An 18,094-nucleotide genomic window follows, 5' to 3' on the forward strand; every position below is an offset into this window, starting at 1 on the left:
ACGATTGTTACAATTAAGGGAGTTTTTTTTTTATATAATGTGTTCGAAAGTAGGTTCTGAAGAAATATGCAGTCAAGAAAAAGCAGCTCTCATGAACTTTTTATTATCATGTTCCATTAACATTTTGTAGGTTTACAAAGATGGTAACAGTTTAAAATTTTCATTCTTTCATAGTCCACAAATTCTAGTTATCATAAAAACTCAATATGCTTGAGAGAGGTATGATTTAGGTTGGTACGAATTAGACAACCTTGCGAAAACAATTCAATTTCAGAACTAATTACACAAATATTAGTACCAAAAAATTCCTTCAACTCATAGAAATAGCAGATAATGCTTAGAAAGAGACGTTAGTTCTTGTGTGTTTTTTTGTGGTGCTGAACTTGCAGTTAGTAATCAAAAATGTTTAAGGAAAATAGGCTTTTTTTTTTGCACATAAATTTTTTTATGAAACTTCTTTTTTTTTAACTGAAGTGCTAAGGTAATGATTTTGGTAAAATTAACAATAAAATGTAATTTTATAATTCGTGATAAAATCTGGTCAAAATTTAGTAGATTTGGTGAAATTCGGTAACTCATGGCGTAAAGACGTTTTTTCGGTTACAATTATTTTTCATTTTTGTACTTTTTACTAAATATGTGACAATAAGATTTATAATTTTGTATAATGAGTGGTTATAACGGATAACTATTACCATACGAACAAATAAATGGAAAAATAAATAATTTAAAAACCCCGTATATTTTGGTTTTATTAACCAAAATTATGTTGTTTTTTTTTTTTTTTTAACCAGAAATGTCATTACAATACAGCACGGTATTTTTAACAAAACTTTTCTCTACTTTATAAGTGAAAGGGTATTGAAATAAATTTAATAAAGTGAAAAAATAGAAAAAAAGAAAGGAATAAAATTCCGAATACAAATCACTTAATAAGTGTGCTATCTCGTGTAATAAAATCGAGCGATAACTAATAAAGAAACTAGTTATGATTATCGACACAAAAGTTTTATTTCATTGCTTTAATTTTCTTTTCTATGTAGATTTATAAGTAACATTGCAAATGCTGTCAAACCCCGGTATAGCGACCCTTTAAGGGACCGACATTTTGGTTCACTGTATCCGGGAGTTCGCTATAATAAGCTTTGTTAATTATAACTGGTTTTGACTGTATTTAAAATAAGAAGGATTTTGTAGAGTTCCATCATTATTTATTTCACTTTTTTAAATTTCTCTTCAACCAGCGATAAGAAAGTGTTAATGAGAAATCCATACAAGGGCTTTTTGACACCAAAAAGAAAAAGGGGAAAAAAATAGGAGAGAAAAAAGGGGGAGGGAATGAGCTTTTCATTAAGTTAATCCCTCAGGCAGTCAATAAAAGTTAAAATCAATTTTTAATTGTTTTCCATTACATCCACTGGCGCAGGGAGGAGGCGATGTTGGCGACATGTTTCACTTTCTTCTTCTTTTTATTTATTTGTATTCAATCGAGACTATTCCCCATAAGTTCCAACCACTACATCTCTCCCCCGTGATCCCCATTTGTAGCTTTCTTCTTTTTTCTCCATATTATTTGTCTAAACGTGAAAACTATCCGCACCTCCCCCCGTGTTCCCATACTCTACGACCGCCATCACCACCAGGGGAGCTTCATACGTGAGAAGGAGGGGGGGGGGGAGATGATGGGGCGACCGCGGTGGTAGCGCCCTTTCGTGTATAGGCGTGTCTAAGAAAGGGGCTTTCATCAGAGTTGGATAGCGGGACGGTGTGGTAAAGCCACCTTTACACTTTCGAGTCGTTTTGTTTTGGGGGCTTTTGGCAGTGATGTACTAAACACAGGTCACATGGCCTACGTAAAGGATACAGCCAAACGATTTTTCCTATTGAAGATCGTTTGCACAGCCTTTCAAGCAGTTACTTCCACCGGAGTTATTTCAACAGGTTAGTGACTGCATATTTTATATTTTATTTCAGCAGTCATAAAAGGTTCATTATTTAGAGGAGGGAACTCTTCTGTTCAACTTTACAATCTGTTCTGTCAGGCAAAAATTACAATAGTACTTAGAAAAGTATAACGGAGAAGGTGTGAAGAAAAACATACCGATGAAATTAAAAAAAACAAACAAAAAAACTTTAAAATCTAGAATTATAAACTGTTTAACTTGTAGTAGAAATGACGTTAAGAACGTCTCTGAAGTCCGCGGAAATACAATGACAGAGCAGAAATTTCAAGTTCTAAGAGGGCCATTTTCAATGACAAGCTTAATGCGATTTTTATGTGTATATACTCGTATACTCAAAAGTAGAGAAAACGTGGGTAAAAATTACAGAACAATGAAAAAAGGAAAGAAGTAAAATGATAATAATAAGAACCGGAAAAAAATATTCGAAAAAAAGGAAAAAAAATGAATAAAAATATGTAATAAATATATAAAAAAATATATTATAAATATATAATAAAAATATATAAATTAATAATTAAAAATTATACTATAAATTAATAATTAAAAATTATAATATAAATTAATAATTAAAAATTATAATATAAATTAATAATTAAAAATTAAATAATTAAGATTAAATTAATAAAAATATGTAATAAATATGTAATAAAAATACATAAATTAATAATTTGCATTACTTTTTTCCCTTTTTTTTCGGATATTTTTTCCGGATTTTTATTATTATTATTTTTCTTTTTCCCTTTTTTCATTGTTTTGTAGTTTCTTCCATGTTTTCTCGACTTTTGAACTAATTTTATGAGTTCTATTTACTTGCAGCCTATTTGTTTTTCTTAATTTTCTTCTTATTTTTTCTTGTTGCCCTTTTTGTGTTTATTTATTATGTTATATATATATATATATATATTACCATACAATGGTAATATATATATATATATATATATATATATATATATATATATATATATATATATATATATATATATATATATATATATATATATATATTACCATTTCTATCGGAATTTTTAAAAATAAGAAAGGTTCATATTTTTGAAAATTCCAACTGTTTCCAATTTGAACTGCTTTAAGATATACAAGTTGCTAACAATAACTTCTTATTTATGGCTTGTGTCCGTATATTCTCCATTCCTAAATTAAAATATTTTTTGTTTTGAGTGCAGGTAATTATTTTTTAAATCAAGGTACATGTTCATTTCGTTACCATAAACAATATGTATTTACTTAAAATTATAACAATTGTATATTTTATAAACAAAAGGATCTTTTTTTTTTATCCTCTTTGAAGAGGAAAAAAAAATACAATAATAATTCCTAGTAAAATAACTCCTACTCCAAGTATATTTGTTTATAAAAACCATTTTAAAAGAAGGAAGACGAAGTTTAGAGCTCCTATGGTATCTTTTTGCCATATTGTTCCTCATCTTTAACTTGTTTTAATGTACAACTCTTGGCATGCGATCTCAGGCCAAGGAGAACACTTCCATCGCTTATATGGAAGCGATGGAATCCTCTATGGGAGTCTTAAAGAACCGAAAACACCTCCATCGTTGCATAATCTTATGCGCTAATTAAGAAGTATTATTAAAATGAAAGTACCCGTATTCATAAACATTGATAATCGAGGTGAGTCGAGGCAACTCCTTAGACTAATCTGAAATTGGTATTCAGCAACCGTGATGGAAAATAATGATAGGTTAATAGTTTTATTTATCGTCTGCACTAAATTAAATATATGTTTCGTACAATCGATTGTGTTTGATATATTAAAACAGACGATACGTTAAAACAGATATTAAATCAGACGAGAGTTTTATACATTAAAGCAGACGAGAATTAAGTTAGCAAGATGACAACCCATTCATTCTTAAAGTACAAGCGTGTGCTTAAACGGTTTCTGAATGTGGGGCTAAAATAAATTATTAATGAGCCTCTGTAAGTTAATAATCATTTTAAACTCAAATTAAGCCGTAAGAATTTGATAAATTTTACAAAGAATTGAAAAAGTTTTCACAAGATACGTTTTGCAGGCAAGTCGCTTTCCTCGAAGAAGTATTTAAATGCGATTGATTTTAAGGAGGTTAGCAAAACATGTGTCTCACAGAGTTAAAACCGTTGAATAGTCCCAACCGCAGACGTTGAAACCATTAGCCACACAAACATGTTTCTGCGTGTCATCAAATTGTGAAAAGCTGTCAAACAGAGAGCAAATCATTTGGTTAGAGAATGTTCAAATACATTTGCGAGTGATTATTATGCACCCTAACTAAGGATAGGATAGTTCTACTCCGCAAATTGGAAGGACATAAGAGGATGACATTTTGTCCGCAATTATTAGAGAGAGTTACATTTCATTGCTACGAGGTTGTTTTTTCTTTCTTTTAATTAACCTAATGTGTCAGAAAGCATGCAACCTTGTCTCGGAATTTTCTTTTTGATTGTCACAAAAATGTTTGCTTGAAAATCCTAAGTCAACCTCGATTTAAGTGTTTTACATAGAAGGTTGTTTACCAAGGTTTTGGGATTAGGGTAATGTGCATAGAACAGAGCAGATTGTCGCAGGTCTCGTTTTAATTTTAGAAGGTTTACACGCAAACCGCATAACAAACCTTTTTAGAATTACATTAAAAGTTTTTTGCTGAGGGAAAATAAACCTTATTTTGCTGTCTGGGCTATACCGTTCCGTTCCAAAAACGTAATGATTTTTTTTCCCGCAAAATGTGGTCTAACTTGCTTTTTAGGCCTAATATGAACCCAATTATTTTTAAATAGGAAACTATAATTTGCTCTACTTAATTAGAATAAAAGTAAATTTTATCTCGAATAAAATGTGCTACATATTTTCAATTTCGAAATAACATTGTTTAGAGAAGAAAGTTCCAATTTCCTGATCAACTCCTAAAAGCTTGAGATGCATAAATAGAAAATTTTTATGTTGCATTGAAGTCCCAATTCGTTAAGATTTCTTCGTCTGAAATGAAACATATCAATCGAGTCTTACTTCATTAAATAATTTTTAGTTAGTGCTTCAAGAATCTCGAATCGATTATTCACAATGCATCTACCACTTCAGTCTCAAACACAAAAATATATTTAGCGGATGATGGAATAAACTATTTAAAAATTCTACGACTGCATTGATGATTGCAAACGATTATTTATTTAAAAGTCAGAGAGGAGAAGAGAGAATCAATTATTGTGAAATGACGGTACTTCACTTTAACAATTCCTCACCCTAAAAATTTGATTGCTGATTGCTTTTATTTTTCATAAAATATCTGAATTCCGATAAAGTTTGTAACCATGAAAACCTTCGAGCAATGCTATAGGCCTAAATCATGTATAGAATGAGTGAATGGTCCTGAAGTTCGAAATTTGTGATTTTTACCAGTGATATAAATTAAAACATGTTAAATCGAAAAACTAAATCTTTCGATTTCTTCAGGTTGATTATTTTAAAAGTCCACATTTGTATTTGTAGAAAATGGGATGTTCTGAACACAAACACGAAAATCAGGAATATCAGGACAAAATAATTTTTGTTCGGTAAATCAGGAATGTCAGGTCAAATCCTGCTATTGGAAGAGAATACTTTGTAAAATAATTTCAATGTTAGAAAAATACATGCTTTCGTTATGTTTAGAAAATACATTTTTTAGCAACCGAGAGGTGTTGCGCGAACCCCCTGGAATTAGAGTTTTTTTTTAACCAGTTGAAAATTATCATCATCATAGTTGGTCAGACAGCCCAAAAATTATAAATTGCATTCGTAGATAGGAATATTTTTATTCTTTATTTAATTTAATTTAATACATTCTTAAATCAAAATTCTTCAACAAAAGTGCATTTAAATTCTTCAAAAAAAGTAGTATTTTAATTCTTAAATTAAAAAGTCTATGCATATGAATGAAATTTTTTATGACAAATATCGAATTTTCTCTGTACCAAAAAGTAAAAATTCAAGATTTCCCCCCCTTTAAACGGTTTAGTGTATATATTCGTTGAATAGTATATAATAGGTTGAAAAGTACTACTTTAAATACTCATGTATTTCACAATTTTTTTCTTCAAACTTTAAAATGATAAGCCTGTTTTTAGTTCCAAAAACTATTTTTGATGTTTTAGGAAAAAAATGTAGGACAAAAGAAAGTTTTTTTTTATTAAAATTTCCACACTTCCATAAATATTTAAGCTAAGCTTGCAAAATTTTATGGAACTCTTACAAATAATAACCAAAATGTCGTTGGAATAAAAAGTTTAATTATTACATTTTTTGCACATAAGATGTTATAATAATAATTGCCGACCGGCCTGTGTAGGGGTGAGGGTTCTGGGTTCGAATCCCGGGTAAGGCATGAATGTCCTTTCTTTCTCTGTCCTCACTGTGGGAGCAACGTTGACCCACCTAATATGGTGTCCCTGAAAGAGTGGTCAACAAATCTGCCCTTCAGGTGCCTGTATGACCTGGATCATTATGCAGGTGGGCATTGAAAATAAAAAAGATGTTATAATAATCGTTTTACCTCGCAATTTATTGCCGGTTCATCACAGAAGGTTTTAAAATTTGTTAAAATCTTGAAAGTTATAAAATAATCCTCTTGGTATTTCTTGAAAAATTCAAAGGAAAAAAAAATGTCAAAAAGTGTCTTACCTAATATTGCTCGGTAGTGTATATTTGAATTTCTTTAATTTTATTTCATAGCTATTTTATTTGTTATAAAATGTTAAGTGCCTTGATGAACACAACTGTTCCATCTACATTTTAGGAACATCTGAAACAATGCGTTTCGTAAAAATCTCTCTTCGTTAGTTTTAAAATTTTTGTCAAAAGTTAAATATTAGAGATAAACTTAAGGTGATTAAAATTCATAAAATATTATCTTGATTCATCACAGCAAAATTAAATAATCAAAATACAATTTTATTATTGCAAGTGAAAAATGGTATCGAACGAAAAGCGAACACTTTTAAAATGTTTCAAAAAGGAATTGCTTTTAAATATTTTTATGCTACATTTACTGTAATTGACGGTTTTGTGAGTCTTTAGTAATTTTTTTTTAAAATGTTACTTTAAGACTACCTACGTATAGTACTCTACATTTCATTTTAGTCAAGAATTCGTAAAAGACTCGAAATTATGGAACAACTTACATACAATTAAATTACGTAATAAAGTAATATTAAAAAACATGTGGTGAAAGGGATGCTGTTTTATTTCCAAACATGCGACTGCATTAAATCACAATAATTTACTAATTTTACTGTAAATAATTAATGAATAAATCTTAATAATAAGAGCACAAAACAAACTGTCTAAAGAAATTCCACATTTAATATACTTGATGTTTTTTAAAATGGTGTGTACAAAGATGATTAAAAATATTATGAAATAATTCAAGAATATGAGTTTTTGATGACACTAAATAATCCATAAATAAATAGTTAAAAATAATCACGCTGAAAAAAAAAGCCCTCTAAAGAAATTCCAAATTTAACCTACTTCATGTTTTGTAAAATCAATGCATTTTGTAAATAATAAATATTTTTTTAACAGTCACACTAAAATTCGGTCACAAGATTTCTTATTTTATGCTTTATAAAATGGTGTGTGTACAAAAAACTTAAAAATATTTTGAATTTACTCCAGAATAGGACGAAATGACGCCAATTGGAGATTAACGCATCATGACTATCAACCCCTAGGGTAAGGGGTGCCCAACCTGCGGCCCGCCGCCTGTTGATGAGTGGCCCGCCGGAGCTTCTAAACGAAATAAAAAAGTTTATTTTAATTCGGTTTCTGTTTAAACATTATAAATTTCCTTCAATTAAAATATATTACTTACTTACTTATCCTCTACGTGCCTTTGGGCACTTAAGGCCTCTAGCATATCCCTCCAACGCCTCCTGTCTCTAGCAATAGATCTTGCTTCCTCCCAGCCAGATATTCTACATTCTTTTAATTCGCCCAAAAACATGCGCTGGATGGTAAGTCTGGGTCTTCCTCTTGTTAGTTCTAAAAAAATACTAAGTATTTAATTTTCTGCAAATATGTTATTACGTTTACTGATAAAAAGATTTAGTGCTTAGTGTTTATATAAAAATTATCATATTTGCTGTTGACATGACTACCTGTTGTGCAAGTGACCCTTCACTCAAAGAGTTTAGGCACCCCCTAACCTAAGGAAAGAAAGATAATGTCAAGAACGATGGATTAGCGTTGACTCTCAAACCTCGGACTGTAAAAAGAGAGAGAGAGAGAGATGGGAAGGGGGGGGGATACTTCTTGTGAAGAACACCTGCGCTTTTGGAAGAAATGTAACTCTTCCCTTTCAGGACACTTGTAGAAAAATAAAAAATAAACAGGAATAAATTATTGAATTAAATGACCGAAATGAGAGATATTAAAAATGACACGTACAACTAAAATAAAAGAAAAAGGAATAAAAAACATGTGCTTTAATCTACGTAGCACAAAATATATTCTATTTGAACCATTTTTTAACAGTTAGTATTACAAGAATAGCTTAAATTTAAATAAATTAAATTTAATGTACATAGCGTCATCAAGAGAAAATATTTTCTCATCTACATTTCTTTCATTATATGGTTTTGAAATGAACACTATTATTTTAACTAAATTGCCATTAAAATTTGTTTGGAAAAATTCTCTTAATACTTGCTGTTTCTTTTTGAAAGATAGTTTCTTCCATTTGGGGTAGAAGAAACTTATTTCTTCCAGGAAGATTTTTTTCTACAGTTCCGAATTTGCCATGCCTTTCTGACATAATAGTTATTTTAAAACAATCTTTAATTTCCTACAGAGAGCGGAAATGAACTTTTTTTCGATTCTATCCGAATTCTTATCCGCTACAAAAATTTTTAATAATGATTAAATTAATTCTTTGAAGGAAAAATAAGGCTCATTTCAAAAGATTTTGATAAACGATGCACCTCATTACAAAATCCCTGAGAAAACAAAAACTAAAGAACGACGACAGCTGCATAACATACCGCTTTCCCACTTCGAAATTCTTACATATACATTTTTTTTTAATTAAAATTTCTCTCCCCCCCCCTCCTCATGATTTTAAACGCCTATACTGAGCTCTCTTATACCTATTTTTGAATAAATAAAGTAATGAGTCTTTAAAATGTGCGCCTAGGTAGGAAAAACACAGCTTTAACCTCAACTTCCAAAGATAATCCGATCAGACGATTTTTGCCTTCTTTGGAAAACTGGATGTTTTTAAACTTAAATCTCATTTAATACTGAAGTTTTTTTTTTTTATTTCTTCATATGCGAAAGTACACGCGTTCTTATTTATCGTTCGTAAGGAAATGCCGGCACAGGATTACTTTATTGATTTATTTTTTTTTCGTGAACAAAATTGGATCCTAGTTTTTGAAATATTTCGTTTTCCTTCTCCGCTGTTATATTTTTAGAAAAGGATTTTACCCCCTCCCCTCCTTATAAATGAAAATTCTTGCGACGTAAATCATGAAAGATGTTCCTTCATTTAGAAAACTGAGATGATTTACAGGAAGTCTGTAGAAATCATTATGTTTACATACGATATGTGCTTAGGGCGTAAAAAGTTTTGGGAAGGATGTATATATATATATATATATATGTATATACACACACACATATATATATAAACGTTCAGTATGTAAAGAAAACATGGAAAAACGTACAGAACAATGAAAAGGGAGAAAAATAAAAATAATAAAAATCCGAAAAAAGGGGGAAAAAATTAATAAAAATCCGGAAAAAAAAGATATAATCTTTTCATCAGATCACATGATTATATCCGCTAAAAGAAGTGCTTTTTAATATTGTATCAATATTATAGCCAAAGCAAAATATATCAATACAATAGTGTGAGGAGCATTAAAAAAATTTTACAAAACATTTACAACAAATAAAATAGAACACATTAAGTAAAAATATCACGTAATTTGTTTTATAGTGCGTCCTTACTGGTGTACTGAAGTGAGTTTGATTTGTTAGTTACAAAGGATGGGCCCGAAAATGGATGCGCGCAAGGTAATATTATGTTGGATAATTTAAAGAAGTTGACGATTAATAATTTTAGAAAATTAACTTTTATTTAAGAAAAAAATAAAATAAAGTAGAAAAGAGAGAGAATTGTTAATTTATATAGTTTTTACCATGTGCAAATTCATCTGTGGCTATAACTATGTGCAAAACAGGCAATTCATGCTTCTTTCTCTCTTTTCCATTTTATTTTCCTCGGATTTTTATTATTATTTTTCTTTTCCCCCCATTTTCATTGTTCTGTAATTTTTTCCATGTTTTATGTAATTTTAAACTTATTTTATGAGTTCCATTTACTTGCAGCTCGAGTTCAGATCTATATGAAGAAAAAAAAATCTGATCTTTTACCTTTAACTGTAAGTTATGTTTTTGGCTAAAGTTTAAAAGAAAGTACATAAAAGACTGCGTAAAAAAAACTTTGTTTCAGTGAGTTATGAAATATAAAATAATCTTTTTTTTTAAAATTTTTTCTTTCTTAATATGACTTGAAAGAGTATTTCATTAAGGACAGTTTACCAAAAATGGCATTTTGACTAAATATCTTTTAACGCGAATAAATCAGAACGATTTGAATAAAGAAAAAATTAAAGGTTACAGAAATAGAGCTCTGTGATAATGATTCCACACGAAATTACGAATTCTCCATCGTTTTTAAACTGCTAAACATCTGCACCTAAAGGACAATATTTTGTGCACTAGATTATAATTGACATAAAAGATCAGAATTTCTTGAAAGAGTGTTTCAGGAGGACGATTTTCCAAAATGGGCGCGGGATTTCGGCTGAATATCTTTATATACGAATATATATCAGAACGTCTTGAATAAAGGTACAGAAATAGATCTCCCCATTGGCTACCAGAGTCACGAAAAATGATGGCCACTTCGGGTTAACACTTTTATATGATTTAATATATTCTTTTGGAGAAAATATTGATTTATATGATATAAATCATTCTTTTTTCATTCACATTGTCCTTTTTAGAAGATTTTTTAAAAAAAAAAATATATTAAATTTATGTTTTACCTCATGTTAGTCATTAATTAGATACTTCTTTTTTTTTTTAAATCACGAATAGAGATCAAAAAGTGAGAACTGAAAAACGTGATTTGATATTCGTGTGTGTTATTATCACATTAAGATATCGGAACTTTAAAATACGTGTGCACAGACGTAAAAAAAAAATATATATATTTTTCCCCTCTAGAAATGCGATTAAAAAAGGACGTGAATTCGTGATAGACGCAATACTAGGGATCTAAGGACAGACTATAATTTCTGTCTAACCAAGAGCCGAAGGATTTAATTGAAATTTTAAACAATTTTCAGGTTTGAAGGCTAAAATAGTCCCTTTCTTACAAAACGGTTTTAGAGTTATCGGAGTAACACTCAGACAGACGCAACACTTATCGATATTTAAACCGATATCGCTATCGATAACGATTTTTGTTTGCTTGTTTAATAGAAAAGATCAGTGGGAATTGTTTTTAAAGTAGAGAGTACTACAAAAGAGTACTACAAAGATATTTCCTGTACATATTTTGAACACCGCGTATGAATGAAGTAAAATGAATTAAACCACAAATAAATGAACCTATTCCGTTCTATGAACAAAAATCTTCCTCAGTGTCTAAGCACAAAATGAAAGCAGAGAAAAAGAGAGACAAGTGGTTAAATCAGTAGGGAAAGAGGAAGCAACCTTGAGCAAGATATAAAAAAAAAGAAGGAAGATAATAAACGTGTGTGTTTGGAACTCAAGGATCCAAGATGTAAAAATTAAATTAGATTTCTAAACATTGGGAAAGGATGGGATACTAGAAAGATCAACTAAATCATTAGAAATTTTCAAAACGTGATATGATTCCCAGAAATCGAGGTCAGTAGATGAAAAGTAGTATTAACTGATTTTGAACAAAAAACAATCCTAGATTATAGTTTTCTTGTTTTTAGAACCGAAACTGTTTATTTGTGTTTTATTCGCTTTGTTTTTTACTTAATTCTTCGAATTAATGCCAGACAATAAATCGTCCTATTATTTATGTTTAAACTTATGTCGATAAATCTAATTTACATGTTTACACCTTCCATACTGACATCACAGGTACAAACATATTTCTTGTGAATATTCTAATAGAGGAATAGCGTCAGTCATCTCAAGTACTCGTTATGTCTTAATTTATGTATAAACTTTTGTCGAAGAATCAATTTTACACTTTGGCGTCCTAAACACTTATTTTTATTAATAAATGACGTTTCTTATAAAGAACAGAAGCTTCATACGAGTAAAATAAATAAAACTGTCATCCTTCAAAGAACCTTTTAAAAATGTTCAACACTCTTCTCTCGTAAGTAATTTGAAAGTCAAACGTCCCACACTCTTCACGGGTGAAAATTAAATTACAGAGAAGAAGCATTTCCTGAAGAAAAAAAGAAAGTGTACTTAAAACTCTTGACATATTATTCTCTTAAGAGGCAGAAATAATTTTTCTTGGCCCCTCCCCAGACACCACCTTTCCTCGTTTGGCTATTGTGACAATTTTTCGAAAAACCTCCCTCCTTAGGACACTAACATTAATGCAGTTTTTCTCATCTATAGTCTTTTAAATTAAGTCACTCGCCAAGTAATTTATTATTTTATGCTTTCTTTCGCCAATCATGAAAGCGGGGGAAAAAATATATATAATTGATAACAATTTTTATTAAATGCCTATTTATTCTTTCTTTGGTCTGCGTCTGAATAGATGTCATTTTCTCATGCTTAATTATATTTTGCAGCGCATAATGTTGCTTTAGAAATGTGATTAAAGAATACCACCTATTATAGTCTGTACTTAAAGTTTAGTTAAATGGAAACATTGTTTGAAAAAGAATACATTTTGTTAAAAGGACGTTTTTTCTATTGTTGAATAAAAGAGTTTGAGATGATACTATTGGGATTTATCTTTGTTGTATTACATATAATATATATATATATATATATATATATATATATATATATATATATATATATATATATATATATATATATATATATATATATATATATATATATATATATATATATATATATATATATATATATATATATATATATATATATACTGATACTAGCTGTTATATTTGTTTCATTTATGTTTTCGTTTTAAAAGAATACATGAACAATAAATAAAATGAAATGACTTTTCTAGGGCAGTGTTTCCCAAAGTGTGGTACGCGTACCCCCAGGGGTACGGGAACAGTTTATCGGGGGTACGCGTTCTTATGCGAAATATCTTCCAACAGACGAGACCTCAAAAAATTTTATTTAACATAGCTAGCCATGAAAATTTACGATGACTTATTTTCGTATTGATTGTTTTTTGCTGAGTAAACAGTTAATAATGAGTGGTGTCAACAGCCAGTTTTGATTTTTAACTTTTGTGCAATTTTTTTTTTTTATCACAGCAAAAATAATATCATCCTTCTCACTGATGCAAATAAACTTAAAAACAAAACTTTGTACCGAAAAATAAAAAATAAATATATTTTCATAAAAATACATTCATTTTTTTTATTAGTGGTTCACAGCATTACGAAAAATTTAGAATGGGTACACAAAAGTTTGGGAATAAAGTCATAAATTTGGGAAACACTGTTGTAGGGTATGGTAGTTGGGATTGCATTTGTATAATCTTGGCGGGTGTCATAATGTGTCCAATTTTAAAATTGACGCCAAGGAAATTCTTAGAGAAACATTTTCTTTCCTAAGTAATCAGGCAAACACAGAGCAAACCATAAAGATTTTAAATACTGAAAAAATTTTTTTAAAACAAATTATGATTGTTTCCCCACTGTAATTCAGTCAAACGATGAGTGACACTTTTATGTATATAATAAAAATGACATAGTTTAATAAATTTATAATATGCGTTAACTTCATATTTTTGTTAAAATTTTAAAGTTACAATTATATATTTATTAAATTATCACACGGACAAAAAATTTTATTAAAACTTAAAACACTTTAAAATCTCCCACCTTCGCAAAACAAACTTTTTTCTCTAACAAAATTGAACGAATCAAATGTACAATTTTAGAAAACATTTTTTAAGTAATACTTAGCATTATCTTAACGTTAAGTAATACTTAGCATTATCTTAACGCTAAGTAATACTTAGTATTTTTTAAGTAATACTTAGCATTATCGACATAACTGAGATAATCTCTAACCCAATTGATAATTTTTCTACTTAAATGACTGAAAATTTTTCCGTCATTTTATTTATAACGACTCAATCGATCGTTGTAGCGAGGAGACGAATGACGAAGATAGTCTCGCATAATGGGAAAATGGCTTTTTAATGCGAGTTTAATTGTACTCTAAATATGTCTTCACGTGTGGTTTACAGGGCGAGAAGTGATTAGGTTCTGTTTCAATAATTAGATGTAATGGTGTGTGTGCCTTCAACAGTGTTTTATTTCATTCGTTCAAAAAAAAAAGGACCTGGATTAATTTTGAGGGAGTGACCTCAAATATCTACTTAATTAGGGCAGACGATATTTTAAGTAACGAAATCAGAACAAAAAAAGCGCACTTTCTCTGAATAAACATATCTTCTTTACGACAGAATTTTAATTTTGGCCCTCAAAATATTGAGGGCAGTCGCAATTTTGGAAAATAGAGTCAATCAGGAGGGGTGGTCCAAAGTTTGCACCCCTTATAATGTTAATTTTACTCTTCGCGTATTTCATCAAATTTCGCGATTTTTTTTTTAAGGGAATAGAATTATTTTTGCACAGCATTATTCACACAAAATTTGTTTCCATTTAAAAAATATTTTTTTAAATACATTTTCAATATTTTCTATTATTTTATTCAAATTTTGAATAGTAAGGTATGCAAATTTTTACATCATTTTAAAGAATGTAATTTTGTACGACAAAAGGCAAACTTTTTATTCTATCGTTTAAATAGTTTCTGATAAATGGTCCTTTAAAAATACGGCACTGTACATTTTCAGATGAATCAAGTTATTGTTTACAATAGAGTGTCACGAACAATAAAACTGTCTCTCTCGGAATAACCCATCAAAAAAGACTCCCAATGTTTCTAAAATGGCGGCATAAAATAAAATATGATATGGTGTTACGGAAGCTCTTTCAAGCTTCTTGAGAATTACTCAGCATTTCCTAAAACTGAAAAATGGATAGAATAATCCCCAATATGAAAAATCACTTGTTTGATACAGGAGTTCCCTTGTCTTCTGAGTTGCGAGGATATGATATGGATGGTCTGTTTTTGATGATAGGGCAATATTTAGAATTAAATACAGAAATGGAAGAGGAAGGGGAGGAGACAAAAATAGTCTCAATTCATTTTGATAAACCTTTTTCTTCTTTTTTTGAAAAGGTTGTTTTACAGAACGTAAAGGGGAAAAGCGAACCCCCTGATTAACACATTTAATGACCGGATTTTCCCATTATTGGGATTCCACCTTAATGGTGCAAGAGCCTAACCTGAATTATACTAATCAATTATGGTAGAATGATAGTTAAGTTAACAAAATCAGACACAAAAACAATACGTTTTTGTTTTCTCTGGATAACTTTTTTCAATTTTTTTAAATTATTATTTGAATTTCGGATTTCTTAATCCTACCAGTAGCCGCAGTCTGGAAAATAGGGTCCAGGTATCAAATTTTAAAATGTATGATGTTTTTGAAAAATTAATTTGAAAAACAACCGATTTCGTTCGAAATTTTTGTGACATAAAATGACACGCTTTTAAAATTTTCTGAAAATCTTCAGAAATCAAAATTTTTTCCAACTCTTATGAAATAAAATAATTATTAAAATTCTGATGATGCTTCATCTATTTTGAGAAACTAAAATGTTTATTCTGCGAAAGTAAGTTTTTGTGTTTGTCATTTAAAATATCTAACTCATGGCAATATTTAAAGCTAGACCATTAAAGTGAGTTCTAGTGAGTGAAAATCTGCTCAAAGGGATGCTTTTTTGCACATTAAAACCATTAAAGAAAGTTTTTTGATAAAATGTACGTGAAGTGTGTGCGCCATTTTTCAAACTAATTCAGTCGTTTCTTTTGAGAGAAGATTTTGAAAGAAAAAAAAAATTAAAACACAAAATTGAGTCAAAAAGTACTTTTAATAAAAGATACTTATGCTATTTTTTGTTGTCGAAAGGGTTATCATCTTTTATATCCATTCAATATATCGGAAGAATAAAATGGATGTTTCGTTTAGAACTTTTCATCAAAAACTCACTCTAAACTTAAATCGCAAATAATTTAAGATGAAAAATAATTTTTCATGATAAAGCGAAAAATAAATCTTCTCTGAATAAATTTATATAACGTTCCCAACTGAAAGAGTCAATTTTTAAAATTTTGTACGAAAATGTTCTGTTATTTATTTTATTATTGGTCTTTAAATAGGAAACTTTTAATTTGAAAAGAAAATATGATATTTGGTTTAGGGTCCTTTCTAATGTAACGTAAGCATATTTTTGGCAAGTTTGGACTCAGCAAAAATTAGGAAATAATAAACTCGCCTTTCTTACTAGAAAAAAAGCTAGTTGAACTCACAAAAGGCTCGCTGATACTTTCCAATTAATAATCGAAATTATAATAATGGGGACATTGTACTTACTTCCAATTTTTTATCTGAGGAGACTCAATTTGATATTTCTTGAACGATTTGTTCAGTCGATTTCTATTTTACCTTTTTAAACATATAATTTGTTGTGATTCAAAAGTCTGATAAAAAGCAGAAATCCAAAATATTAGATCAGTAGTTGTAAAAAGTAAGGTTTCTCATATTTGGTATCGTTAAAAATATTTCCAAAATATTAGATCAGTAGTTGTTATCCAAAATATTAGATCAGTAGTTGTAAAAAGTAAGGTTTCTCTTATTTGGTATCGTTAAAAATATTTTTAGGTACACATATTTTCTTTGCCCCCCCCCCGTGGGTCATTTATGCCCCCAAAGAGCAAAAAAGTAATGTTTGGTCTGAGTACAAGGACTCAAATTGAACGGTTTGATGGGTTAGCTTTAAATATATTGATTATTTAGTGCAAATGATATTTTTAGAGGAAAGAGTACTTTATCTCAAAAAACGCCCTTTTTAGAATGATTCTTAACCCGTAATGTATGGGGGGGGGGGGGTTACCCGTGGTTTGGTCAGAAGGGTAGTTCGGATCCTTTAATATTAGTTTCACTTTTTGCATGATAAGACAAATCTCGAGACATTTTTAAGCGAATCTATAAATTATTGCACACACTACAAAAATTTCTTTATTTAAGGTTCATTTCATGCAAAAAACGAAAACAACTTATAGTAATTATTTGTTATTTTATTATATTATTATTAGTATATCATAATATGTTATTTTATTATAATTATTTGTTATGGAAGCAATTTTAATTGTTAAGGATAGTTCTTGGGAAATAAAAATATGGCTTTAAAAAATATTTACTCAGAAAGTATCCGATTTTATTCAAATTATGCCATTTTTTAATAATGTATTTCATAGTTATGAAATGAAATTAGTTAAGCTTATTACCTAAACCTTTTAGAGAATTTTTTTTTGATGGGAAGGAGGGGACTTGTAACAGTTTGCCTATCCTCAAGATTTGGTCATATACAATAGTTTTGTGATTATAAATAACCGAAATTACAAAATTCTCTGTTTATAACTACAAATAGAATCCGCGAAAAAGGAATGAATACTTAACACACAAAAAAGAAAATAGCACCCCCGTGTTGGTCACTCCATGCTGGCTGTTGTTTAACCTTTATGTAAACGAAACACTTGTAGTGTGTCTACCACTACAAATATACAATTCCAGTTCACTAATAACTCGATTTTATGTTGGGGTACCTTTTCATAGAGGGAGGCTGACTTTGTCCATAACGTTTTTTCTCTGAAATTATCATCAGAGGATCATGGTTGGGGAAAAATCCGCATTTAAAAATGAAGGAATTTGGTTATTTCACATGTCGCTATAAAGAGATTAAAAAGGAATCACTGACAACTTTATGAATGACCTTCAAAA

The 18,094-nt window shown here is 29.5% G+C and overlaps 1 protein-coding gene across 3 annotated transcripts in view; it reads left to right on the forward strand.

Annotated features, from left to right (window-relative positions):
* The first annotated feature begins 1,657 nt into the window (after window positions 1–1,657).
* LOC107444767 (sushi, von Willebrand factor type A, EGF and pentraxin domain-containing protein 1) overlaps window positions 1,658–18,094 on the forward strand; it is a 179,539-nt gene continuing 163,102 nt past the window's right edge. For all 3 annotated transcript variants that reach the window (XM_087167214.1, XM_087167215.1, XM_087167216.1), the window contains exon 1: window positions 1,658–1,941. In XM_087167214.1, the coding sequence (XP_087023340.1) occupies window positions 1,845–1,941 (97 nt within the window). In that variant the 5' untranslated portion in view covers window positions 1,658–1,844. The remainder of the gene's footprint in view (window positions 1,942–18,094) is intronic.

Source organism: Parasteatoda tepidariorum, chromosome 7 (assembly GCF_982258835.1).
Source record: "Parasteatoda tepidariorum strain Cologne lab strain chromosome 7, Ptep-v5.0, whole genome shotgun sequence".
In the NCBI taxonomy this organism is placed as follows: domain Eukaryota; kingdom Metazoa; phylum Arthropoda; class Arachnida; order Araneae; family Theridiidae; genus Parasteatoda; species Parasteatoda tepidariorum.